Raw genomic sequence first — 12,626 nt, 5'->3', positions numbered from 1 at the left:
TAAAAGTTGGGGTGTCTAGGCGACGTTTCGACGAGGTCTCACTCGTCATCTTCAGGCTGAAGATGACGAGTGAGACCTCGTCGAAACGTCGCCTAGACACCCCAACTTTTACACGGGAAGACACCCGAGGACACCAAAACCTGCATATATATATATATATATATATATTATTTTACAACCCACATTAAAATATGAAATAAAACAACCCAGAAGAAAACATTACTGAAGAAAGTCAAATATAAAGGATGCATTCAAAGCAGCATAATTAATAGGAAGTTAAAATTTTATCTTAAATATTTCAAAATAAAACATTGCAAAGGAGGTCAACTACAGAATGCAGAGTTAATACAAGCAAATTGATCTTGAGCATTTCAAAAGAAAACATTGCTCATGGAAGTCAAATATAAAATGCACATTTAAAACAGCACAATTAAGCAAGAGAATAAAATATTGTCCTAAGCATAGAACATATCTGTTGTGGTTGTTGCTAATGGTGGTTCATGGCAGGTGAAAGCTCAGGCTCAATAATCAGGGTCATTGACTAAGAGACAGCCAAGATAGCTGCTGGCCTCCTCAGCAGCCTCAGATTTTGTAGGTGGGGTCAATCAGGGCCCCACCCTCCCAAAGCCAGGTTGAAAAGGGCCTCAAAGAGATACTCAGGATGCAAACCGTTGTTTACACCAGGGAAGAAAGCCTAAACAGGTAAAATATGAATGAGTTATGGTATCTATCTGGCAATGATTTGTTCCCTGGATTCAATCAAAAAGATATGATGTAAATTGCTTCTAGAAAGTCTGGTTGCATAAAATTTACTGCAGCTTCTAGAGAAACAGAGAGAATAAATGTTATAACATTAGATTTCCATTTCAAAAATCTAAACTTTATTGTTTTCCATATTTTATTTGTTTGAAATGGTTCAGAACCTTGCTATTTTTATTAGCAGTAACTTTATCTTGTTGTGGCTATAATATGGATTGAGAATTCTTTATGTCAAAACTTATATAATGTGATGATCAGCATTCAGAACAGAGGCGCGTAAGAGAGAACAGGGATGTCACTTGGTACATAAAAGGTGAACTCTCTTGCCCTGGCCTAGAGCAAAGCTCCAGTCCTGTTTGGCTTACTCGTGTCATCATAGTCACATGACTCCCTCCACTCTGATGTGTCGCATTCCACTCCGAGTGTTTTAAGGGGTGCAAGGGGTCTTCACAAGGCTCCCCACTTTAGAACTTGGCCCTCCAACGTAACAGATATGGCTTTGTAAGAATGTGTTCATTAGGCAAAATTTGGATGAAAAGAAATTCACAAACTCAACATGGAAATGTGGAAAACTTGAGCTTCAGGTTGGAAAAATGAGAAACCTGAGAAAATCCAAAATTGACAGGTTAAGCAATCCCTTGCCTCTCCCCACCTGATGAAGCTGGGATCTAGTAGTTGAACCAAATACACCTGCATTAAATTAGGTTCGTCTCAGTAAAGGGAATGGAACACGTTCTTTCTTATTTAGTTGCATTATCCATTGATAACCCTCACCTGTGTTTCTTGACCTATTTTACTCGTATCTCTGTTACTTGACCTGTTTTATTATTTATACATGTGGTACTTAACCTGTGTGGCTCCTACCTGCCCCTTACCATCCTAGGGCTTCGTATTGTGCTTCTCCTTTAATGAAAGCAGGAGACTTCCTCCCCCTCTTGGGCCTCGTAAAGGGTCAGGGCATGCCATAAAGTGCTAAGTCTACTTGAAGGGAATCCTAACAGAAGAGTGATTCTAAAAGTCATCTAAGACTGTTTTGCTTGCTTTTGGGATGTATTTACCAGCATGTCAATGTTGACAGAACATTAAGTGTCCCATCCCTTCACCATATAATTGGGGAAATGGGCCATAGCAGGATTGTGTGCTCCCTCACCAGAAGGGCTGTTTCAACATTTTGGGAAGATACAAAGAGATTTCAGGCTATGGGTCAAGATTCACAGCAAAGTTAAAAGGCCTGTTCGGAAGTTCAGCCAGCAGGAATGGGTGATAAGCCTTCTCTGCTGCCATACCTAGATCATGGATTGCCTTGGCCTGGGGGAGTCAGGTTATTCTCTTCCCGACACCTTTCCTTATGAAGCTGGAGACCACCTAAATCTCACAGATTTTTGGCCTGCTGGATTTAGATCTAGGGTTTTTTGTCTAATTATCCTGGTGAGGCTTTGAAATTGGATTACAATACTAAAAAAAAGTGTGTGTTTTAATCAAAGCATATTTTTGTTTTAAGACTGTGGATACCATTTATAAAAAGACAGATCCGTACATGTTTGCAGGTGGCTTGGAACCTGTTTAGGAAAGTAAAGCAAAAATAATGATTGTTGCCTAGTCTTCATTGGTGGAATAACAAGCTTATTTGGTTAGATTTCTCTCTCCTAAATAAATGCAAGGCCAGATGAACAAAATGGAACAGGAACATTCCGGCTCATATCAAAACTCCACCCACGTATCCTCAACATACTGCCTAACAGCTAGGAATGGACCCAAGCCTTGAAATGAGATCTTGCATCAAATTCCAACCTTCCACAAGGCAGGTTCAGCTTCAGCAATAGATCATGGGCTAAATGAAGCACTGCAGCAGTAGGGTTGGGTGGGTAGGCAGGCAGACAGACAGAAGTAAGCTTTTACACAACAATCCTAACCATGTCTACTCAGAAGTAATTCCTGCTTAATTAAAAGGGTCTTCCTCCTAGGGAAGTGGGATTAGGATTGCAGCCTTGGAATATGTTTAAGTAAGTACATCTTGAGGGGAAGAGAGAGGAGAAATAATTTAATCCCCAAGGCACATATTGTCGGAATTTCCGGGCTTGGTTGCATGTAATACTAACACTAATGCACAGTTTTGACATTGTATGAATAAGCCTTAAGGTTGTGTACTACTTCCTCCCCCCTCTCATTTCTTCTTCTTAGTTAACTCTTGACCATTTCATCATGCAGGGGGAGAATGCACATTAGGGGGGGGGTGGCAGCGGCATTGCAATGGTAGGCTCTGTTCCCAGTCCAGTTGGAGCCTCAAGCTCAAAAGGGAGCCTCAAATTTAGACGCTTGCTATCTTTTTGACATTCGAGCAGCTTAGCAACTTGTTTTTGTGCACACTGGGCCAAATTTGAGCAATTAAGAGATGTGATTTGGTAAAAGACTATCATTAAGGCCTAAAAGTCTTATTGATTTAAATGAAGCGTTTAGCGTGTCAGTTTCCAAAGGCAAAGCTAAGGGGAGACGAGACAGTTCAGAGACGGAGGACGAGCTTTGCATTTGGAAAGTCTCTGCTTCAGTGTCCAGCATTTCCAGTTAAAAGCAGGAGCACTGCTTAGGGCGGCACTGCCAAGCTAGCCTCCTGGCTGCAGCGTCACTTCTGTTTACTAGGGCAGTACGGAGGTAGGTGGGCCAATAGAAAGGGTAGAGTTGTTCAGATACACTGCCAATCCACTGCTCTTGCCAGTGTGCTCCAGTTGTCCCAGTCTCACTGTGACCATCCCAGTAAGCAATGTGATACCATCTCTGGGGTACCAGCCCTGCCCTGCCAGTTGTCCCTTGCTATCAGAAATTTTCCTGCCATGGACCTTGGAGATCTACCACTAGTCAGAATAGGCTATACTGAGCTTGATATCTGGTTTACTATAAGACAATTGAATACAGTGGGCAGAAATGCATAAAAATGCACATTAACTAGCATAACAAATAATGCTTATATGTGACTTAATGGCTTGACCTCACCACGAAACACTGGTCCCAACAAATAATTTGTTTTAGATTTTACTTTAAAAAAAAAAAGATGAGAAAGAGAATTCCCTTCCCAAGAAAGAGAATTGCAACATGATGGGCACCTTATCAAAAACTCCTCTTTTAGTGCACTTTCTCTTTAGACTTGGTGAATGGATAGCACTATCAAGAGGGCCGTTCTGTTGGAGCGTGGCCTCTTGGATATCTAAGGCCACCTGGCTGCTATGCAGCCTAGAACAGAGTGGCAGCATACAGCTCCCACCAGTGTTGCAAACAGCAGTGGTCAGAGGGGCAGTGGTGCTTGCCTGACTTCCCATCACCTTAGGTTGTTGCCGCATACCAGGAGGGATAGGGGAAAGTGTGAGACGGCAGTGAGGTCAGTGTGGTGCAGTGTGCAGTGTGGTGCAAGCACACCGGCGAAGCCAGTCTGCTGCTTCCACCAGTACGTTTGCACCATGCTGACCTCGCCACCTCCTTTCACTTCCTGGTATGCCACAGCAATGCAGATGTTAGGTCAGCTAAGTGACACCATTATGCCCTGCCAACAGATGCATGCTACTGATTGCCAAAGGAACAGAGAGTATAGTCTCACCGGTGTACAGCATTTGGTTTAAGCAGACTGGATATAAGAGGTGGACAAAGCCACTCAGAGCAAACAATATGGGTAGTGCAATTGAGCATATCTTTTATTGCTAGCAGTTTCATTATTTTGTGTGTTCCTTCTCTGCTTCATTGCCTTTTGTGATTATGATCTTTAATCAGTAGGCAGTTAACACCTTAACAAAGACCAGTGATGTGCTGCAGTTTCTTGGCATTCTAAGAACTTTAAAAAGAAGCGGCCCCGACACTGCTGGCTTCATGTTAAAATAATTCCGAACCAAATTTACTTTGTTAAAATTAAATGTCTATATATGTTTGCTGAAGTTTAAGGTATCCCAGAGCCACATCTTCATGCTTCCTAGAAAACTTGAATGGATAAGAGTTTGGGACTGCAAACAATACCCCTTGAAGTAAAGCATGCTATCATCTAAACGGGGGTTCCCCTATAAGGCCATTAAGCCGTATGCATCGCTGCATGTGGGTGCAGGTAACTGGAGGCTACCTCGGTAGCCATTTCTAAATCACACACGCACCCGGGAATATTTTTTTAAGCAATTGTTTAATTAGCATTACTGTAACGCTTATTTATCAAAGAGCAACTGGCCTTTGTGAAAGAAGGTTTTTTCAAAAGAAAGGCCTTGATGTAGATCCCCTCTGAAAGTCTTTCAAAAAAACCTTTCTCTCCTCCTTTCTGCTGCTGTCAGCCTTTTTCTTCCTGTCCCATCATGCAGTGGGAGAGAAACAGGCACTGGCAGCCACAATCTTCCTTCACAAGTTTACCGTAATCTGAAATAAGTAGCGTTGAGTTCAATGGGTGTGCTCGCATGATGGTGTTGTTGGGATTTAGCAGAGAGGAGTTCATGGAGGAGTAGAGTCTTTGCAAGCTCCTAGAGGTGACAGAACGGTGGGTAACATGACCTTGAGCCTCCTTTATCCATTTTGGCCCTGTCCCCCTTGTCCTTTCCAAGGGAACAGGGTCATTAAAAGTGAAACCCAGTGTGTCTGCTTTGCCTCCTTCTCTCCTGGGATGCAAATCAGCTTTCAAAAGTTCCTGAAACTCCTTTTAGAGACAGTATGGCTTTTATATTGCTGGGAATCACAAGTTCAGCAGAGCTTACTCCCTCATAGTTTGAATGGCTGACGGTGCATAGTTTTGTCATTATTCAAATGCTATCTATAGCTTTTACTTTCAGCAGTAACAGTTTTCAAACTAGGCATGCAAAGCCTAGGTGTCAGTTTAAGTAAAGTTGAGGGTGGAAATAATTCCCAGAAGTGTGGTAGTTGCCATGTAAGTGCAAGAGAAGGAAAGGGGGGGGATTCAAACCAGTGTTTCAGTGTTGTCCTCCATATTAAAGCTGCCTTATGACATTCAGTCTATACAGTACTTTTTTCAGGGGGGACGCATACCCCTAAACATTTTGAGAATCTAAGTTTGGCCTCATTGCGGGGCAGTATTTCAATATGGGTAGGAAAATGAGAGTTCCTCTAAACATATTTTTTTTTTAGAAAAAAAGCAAAGCACTGAGACTATATCTAGCACTTCTCTCTTGCTTCCAATAGATTTTATGTTGGAAATTAAATTAAAATACTCCTCAAGAGGCTTCTTGAGATTTTTGTTGTGATTTTTTGAAGTGGGTATGATTTGTCCACCTTTGTCAGAGGTACATTTGGTAGGATCACTGGATGGAAAGTCACCCTGACTGTGGCTGCACCCAGGACGTGGAACTCTGCCATGAAGAATCCATTTGTGGGTCTTCTTTCATCACCTCCTAAGGACACTTTGGCAAGCATTTGTTAATCTGTCTGGTTGATGACTTCTGCTCTGTCTGCTTGCAGAGCATGTTTTCTTTTTCTAAAAAAATCTTTTATTGATTATTGTTTTTCTTGGAGAAGGGCTATAGCTTAGTGATAGAACAGCTGCTTTGCATGCAGAATGCCTCAGCATCTGCAGGGAAGGCTAGGAATGAAACCCTACAGAGCTCTGTCCATCTTGAGCAAGATGGACCAGTGGTCTGACGGACTAGTGGTCTGACTCAGCACAAGACAGCCTCTTATGTTTTTAAATTGTATAGCATTAGCTGCCTTGGGCATTCACAGGTGGAAAGGCAGGATATAAATTGATGAAAATAAATAAGCTAACTATTTAAGCATTCCCCGTGGTGGCACAGTGGGTCAGTGCATCTGGCTGTTAACCAGAAGGTTGGTGGTTTAAGCCCACACAAGAATGGCTGTGGGCAGGATTCCTGCATTGCAGGGAGTTAGACTGGATGGTCTTTGGGGTCCCTTCCATCTCTACAATTCTATGATTCTATTATTTTCCCAACCGTGCCTTGTCGCACTCAGGGTGCTTGCATTCTTGAATATAGAATATTCAGGTAACATTTGCTTCAATATAAATCCATCATGATGGCGATTCTGCTTTTGAAGGCAGTGGCATCCTTAAGTATAATTGATACAGCTATAGGAATCAGAGTGATGTGATTCAGGCAGTTTGAATGCATTTCCCACAAGTAATTTGTGTAGATTTTATTTCAGAGGTTTTTGTGGAAATAATGGGAGGAATTGCATACCAAGGGGAAACTCCTTAATCATGGGCAGGGCTGACTTCAGGAGTATATGAGCTCTTTCTGCCCCACCCCTCCAATCACAGTGAGTGACAGGCAGCCCCAGCTTCTCTCTCCTCCTCCTCCCATTCTGTTCTATAAAAGTCCACTTTCAGTGAATGGGCAGTGGGTGAGGCTGCTCCACACACAGCTGGGAAGGAGGAAAAAATGGTAGCAGTGCACCCAGGAGAAGTGGAAGCAGCACTGTGACTGTGGAGGAGGTGGAACAGCAGTGAAGAGGTAGCAACATAAAACCACAGAATTGTAGAATTGGAAGGGTCCCTGAAGGTCCTCTAGTCCAACCCCCTGAAATGCAGGAATCTTTTGCCCACGACCTTGAGAGTCTAATGCTCCAGACACTGAGCTAGGCAAGGCATAGGCAAACTTGGCCCTCCAGATGTTTTGGGACTACAACTCCCACCATCCCTGACCACTGGTCCTGTTAACTAGGGATGATGGGAGTTGTAGTCCCAAAACATCTGGAGGGCTGAGTTTGCCTTTGCCTGAGCTAGGCTGTTGGAAACAGCCCGACTCTGCCCTTGAGATAGGGTAGGTGGAATGAAAGTATCGCAAAGGGTCCATGTGTTCCATGTTTGTGTCTTCCCTACTTTTGTGAAGAAAGGGTTGTTGGGATCGCCATCCGTGGATTTCACAGTGGGCAGAGCTGATACAGTTCTTGACTTGCTCCAGATTTCCTTCACCAAAGGTCTAGCTTACAAAGTGTTTGAAAGAGGTTACCAGTGTATTGCCACCAGCTGAGTGGTTTTTAGGTGAGGTCTTTATGGAGAGCGATGTCCTCGGAAAAGGCTCTGAAGAGCGAAAGCAATCAATTAATTTAAGTATCAAAGCCATTAAACCAATTGCACAGAGAAATCCATTAGCTGGATCAAATGGCAAAAAAGGGGGCACTAATTAATAAGCAAAGTATAGTATAAATTAAGTAGTGCTGACAGTTCGGTAAAGGCGTTAAAAATGTGTGAGCGGCTGAAATGGGGCACTGCAAAGTCCAGTGGAAGTATTCAGTGCAATCCAGCGAAATTAAACATTTGCTCTGGAAGACTTGGAGGAGCTGAGACTTGAGTCAGGATTGTGGAGAGCGGAGTTCATTTCTGCTCAGCAGTGGAGCTTAAACTGTAGCCTTGATCAATCGCTGGGTTGTATTCAGCTACATTGTAGTCAGACTAGACCCACTGAAACCAATAGCCTCAAGTTAATCATGTTTACTACTTCTATTGTGAATAGGACTTAAAATGAATACCACCTTTTCTTTCTGTCCTGCCTTGCAAGGCTATTGTGAGGATAAAACAGCAGACACTCCCTTCCCCCAATGTTGAGCAACAGCAGAATAAATGAAAAGGTGCTGGGCAGTGCAAAGTTTCACCCACCATGAATTTTTTTGAGGATGACTCTGTGGGCAAGCTTTGTTTAGAGCCCACAGTTGTAGTCAGGAAGGCTCAGATTGCACTTGTGCAAAATCTTAAAATACACATACAGCCTAGTAAGAAACACTCAGTGCCTCCACCCAAAAGCTGGCAGTTTTAGCCAACTTGGTTGTTTTCTGGACTTCCTGTGGTCTTTTGTATTGCTCTCCAATTTGGGGGCAGGTGAAGTTGATGCTGAACAGTGCAGGTCCTTGATTTCCCCTTATGGAAAGGAGTGGTGAAAACAACCATGGAGCCTGCTTTGTTAGAACACACTATTCCATGTTGCTGTGATTCGATTGTGGCTTCCCAGAATGTAACCCCCCCCCCTCTCCCCACAACAGCCTGAGCCCAGTTTGAATTATATAATTGTGCTACTTTGAGTCATGTGACTGGCTGAGTAATTCCCTGCAGAAGGAGACAAACTGCATATTAAAAAGCAGAACAAATTGTATTTAAAACTTATTTCCCCACCCCACCCCAAAGAAAGTAGCATGCTATTTCCATGCAGATGCATCTGAAGGAGACAGTTGCTGCAGCAGCCACATGGAGGCTTGATTTATAGTAGAAAGCTGTGGAATTGGACAGGGAAAGGGCAAGTGCGTAAGGTGAATAGGCTGGACCTGTGGTTTCTCCCCCCCACCCTTCACAATCACGCGCTGCTTCTGAAACTGGTTGCATCTAATTTTGTACAAAATGAATTGCTCCTTGGAGACCTCTGCCAGGAGCTAGGAATCGTTGCCTGGTGGAGGTAAGTACAGCAATCTCATTCCTCTCAGCTTCCACACTTGCCATGCATTATTACTTTTTTCATTCTTTCTGGTGACTGAGAAAGCCGGGGAGGGGGGGAGGGGGAGAGAAAGGGGGTAGCAGCTGGCATGGCTGGAAACCACAAGGGTTCTGTGAAAGGGACTTCTTTTATTTATAGGGTATATCGGAACGGGGAGAGGCACAAGTTGAAAATCAAACATCATCGCCCTTTTGCGTCGTCTCTCGGTGCCTTTTGAGGCTGCTAATTAGATTTGTTTTGCTCAGGCTTCTCTGTGAGTTAGCTGGTGAAGAATTGCCGCTTGCCATCTTCCCTCTCCTGCTCCCCATCAGCTGAATCCAAAAAAGAAGGGGCTGGACTGGCAGCACTGCAAGTCTGGTTGTGTAGTGTATGCATGTGCTTTCAGAGCACGGCACTTAAAGGGACTGTTGCTCAGTTTCAGAAGGCACAGCTGTTGCTGGGAGAGCCAGAGAATGTGAAAGAAGCTTTGTGGTCTTTCAAATCAGGTAGGCAAGATGATAAAATACGCGTTTCTGTTGCTATCGAGTCGAATTTTCCCTCTCCCTCTGCCGCTCAACATCACCTCCTGGTTCTTTATCCATTTTGTTTGAATTTACAAGATCTTTCCGTCTGATTGTATAGATCAGCCACAGTTGTCCATGACAGCTGTTGCCTGTGCCTGCCCCCAAACGCAGCATGTATGAATGAGTGGAGGGCAGGAACAGTTCTGGCAACCAGGATTTGCAGACCAGGAAATGGAATTCTGACCCAAACTGAGGTGTGCAGTAAATGATGGATCCTAGCATACATGATCCTCTGGAAAACAGAGTTATTTAGAGGACACATCAAAACCGGGGGGGGGGGGGGGGCAGGCATGTGTAGCCTCTGTGTACCAAAAAAGAACAGGAAAAGATATCAATATTCTGTTACTAGTGGTGCCATTGATACACACTGGTTTCCCTTCAGGTATAAATCCTTTGCCTTTTGCTAATGGTACCATTGATGGTATTGGTGGTAGATGAGAGGGCTTTGCTGCAACATGATTCACTTTAAAAAATGTACTGCAGTGACTGGCTAGTATGTGAGAGAGATTTGGAGTGGGGAGACTTGGAGTTCAATTACCTCAGCCATGAGATCAGCCTTTAAGCTCACTGTACAGTCTTGCATAAGACTTCCACACACTCTCACTCTCTGCCTACCTTAACCTCCGCAGGGTTGTTGTGAAAATAAAATGGGAGAGTAGAGCCCAAGTTCCTTGGAGGAAGTTTGAGATAAAAATGTAATAAATAAATAGTATTCTAAGAGTGTGGTGGAAGTGTCTGAAAATAAAGGGGGGGGGGGAGTTTTCTCCAGAAACAAGTAGGATTCTTGTTAGAGGAGTCCGAGTCCAGTTTTAACTTCTATGCATTACACTCTGGATGAGTACAATGGAAATAAAGGCAGCTTCCTACATGTCAGGACTGAGTTATCAGCTGTTTGAGGGTGCCACCCTCTACCTAGGGAAGCTGGCAGGTAGGATGGGGCCTAGAAGGAAACTGGTGCCAGGGTGGGGAAGCAGAACCTCAGAACCAGGATTGGCCCTCCAGGACTCACTCTCTCTCCCTCTGGTCCTCAGGATTCTCCCCACGCCACTCCAAGCGCTTACTTTGAGTTCTTTTGCCTGGCTGCAATGTGCCCTTGAAGTGTGATCCTACCTCCTGTGTGACTGAGTGGGCAGCTAAGTGTAAAGACGTGAGCGCAGAAACCTCTGGCTTTGGTGTGGCTGTAGGCTGATGGTGCAGAGCTTGGAAGGACGTTGTTTGCTTCACCCACTTTTGCCTCTAGCTGCACCCAGCACTGACAGGCAGTCCCTGAGAGTTTCCCCATGAGGGAAAGCGGTCCTCAGGCTGGGGGTTGAGGGAGGAATTCCCACTCTCCTTGGCCTGGTGGAACCTGAAACAACAAGGTGCTGGAACTCGACTGGGAATAGGGAGCACAAAGATTTAGGCAGAAACAAATCCTTGCGGGAGGACACAAGTAAAAGAGGGGTGAGTGAGTGGGATGTTGTTAGTTAGTTCGAGAAGGTCCAGAGAAGACTCTTCACTTTTATAACAGGAGTGGTGGGTGTTGAGGGAAGCTGAAGAGGCATTATCTACCTTCTTCCTTCCTAAGGATTTGTTTGGGCTGTTTGCCCTGCTGCCTTTGCCTGCTGACTGGCACCTCAACCCTAAATACATCCCTTCAGGAAGTAGGTCTCTGTGATCCCAAAAAAATTCTGTTCAAAGTCAGCTTTCTTGTGGTAAAAGGAATAAATCAGCTTATATCCAAGCACTTTTGACTTAACTGGGTTGGGGATCAGGGTATAATGAAGCAGAATAGTTTTCTCCCTTCAGTGTGAGCAACAACACTGCACATGCAAGGAGCTCTTTCTAATCAAACACACAGAGACACAGCTTACACTGGTCTCCCAACCAGATTGCTGACCAAGTCCTCACCCACATAGTTCTCATAATGCTACAGCATCTTGTGTTTGCTGGGTCCAGTGGTGCCAACTTGAATAAAATGGGGGGGGGGGTTAAGTCCCACCTGCACCACACAATCAACCACATGACATGGTGCACACACACCATTTGAATGGCAATGCCCATCAACTTTAGGGGGGCCCAGCCCCCTCAAATACTTTATTGAGTGGGGCCAAAGTCCCTCAGCCCCTAGGAGTTGGCTCCTACGGCTGGGTTGCAACTTCTCCTAGCTTTGAACAGCAGCAGCTAATGAAGCAGCTCACTGGGAAGAACTGCCACCCACTTTTGTGGGGAGGCGAAAGCTTGCCTTTACCACAAATGGCCACGCAGTGGCAGCTCAGTCAGGCTGGAGGGGCACTCTCAGTCATGGAGCCTGTCCAAGACATTCAGCCTGAAGCAGAGCCCAAATGGTGCCCCCTACTTGCACTAGGACCAACATTTTTTAAAGTTTAAGGGGACCCCTGACCATTAGGTCCAGTCGTGACCGACTCTGGGGTTGCGGTGCTCATCTCACTTTATTGGCTGAGGGAGCTGGCATACAGCTTCTGGGTCATGTGGCCAGCATGACTAAGACGCTTCTGGCAAACCAGAGCAGCGCACGGAAACGCCGTTTACCTTCCCGCCAGAGCGGTACCTATTTATCTACTTGCACTTTGACGTGCTTTTGAACTGCTAGGTTGGCAGGAGCAGGGACCGAGCAATGGGAGCTCACCCCGTTGCGGGGATTCGAACCACTGACCTTCTAATCCGCAAGTCCTAGGCTCTGGTTTAACCCACAGCGCCACCCAATTCCTTGCTTCATCTATCCTCCCATTGTGGTGCTGTCTCAAGCAGGTTGCTTCCTCCTGCTGCATGGCAGCGCTGACCTTGCTCAGTAAGAACCAGACAAATCTCTTGGCTGCTGTTAGGCTAGCATCTTCCAGTGCAGCCTGCTGATGTCAGTGCAAAAAACATTATGTGCTGATTCATTTGCTTTTAC

At 44.8% G+C, this 12,626-nt stretch overlaps 1 protein-coding gene across 4 annotated transcripts in view; it reads left to right on the top strand.

The window, feature by feature from the left end:
- The window catches only part of PHACTR1 (phosphatase and actin regulator 1), a 242,258-nt gene that overhangs the window by 107,127 nt on the left and 122,505 nt on the right, over nt 1-12,626 (top strand). The window contains exon 1 of one of the 4 annotated variants that reach the window (XM_083449479.1): nt 9,107-9,128. The exons of 2 other annotated variants lie outside the window; for them this stretch is intronic. Coding sequence is in view for 1 of the 2 variants with exons in the window: in XM_083449476.1 (XP_083305602.1) it covers nt 9,541-9,652 (112 nt within the window). In the remaining variant the exon portion in view is untranslated. Of the gene's footprint in view, nt 1-9,106; nt 9,129-9,525; nt 9,653-12,626 lie in introns of those variants that run through there. One more of the 4 variants, XM_083449476.1, reaches the window with a different exon arrangement.

This window comes from Podarcis tiliguerta (genome assembly GCF_965153285.1).
Source record: "Podarcis tiliguerta genome assembly, chromosome: 7".
Classification (NCBI taxonomy): Eukaryota; Metazoa; Chordata; class Lepidosauria; order Squamata; family Lacertidae; genus Podarcis; species Podarcis tiliguerta.
The sequence above is the reverse complement of the archived record's forward strand: the minus strand, read 5'-3'. Positions and strand labels throughout refer to the sequence as shown.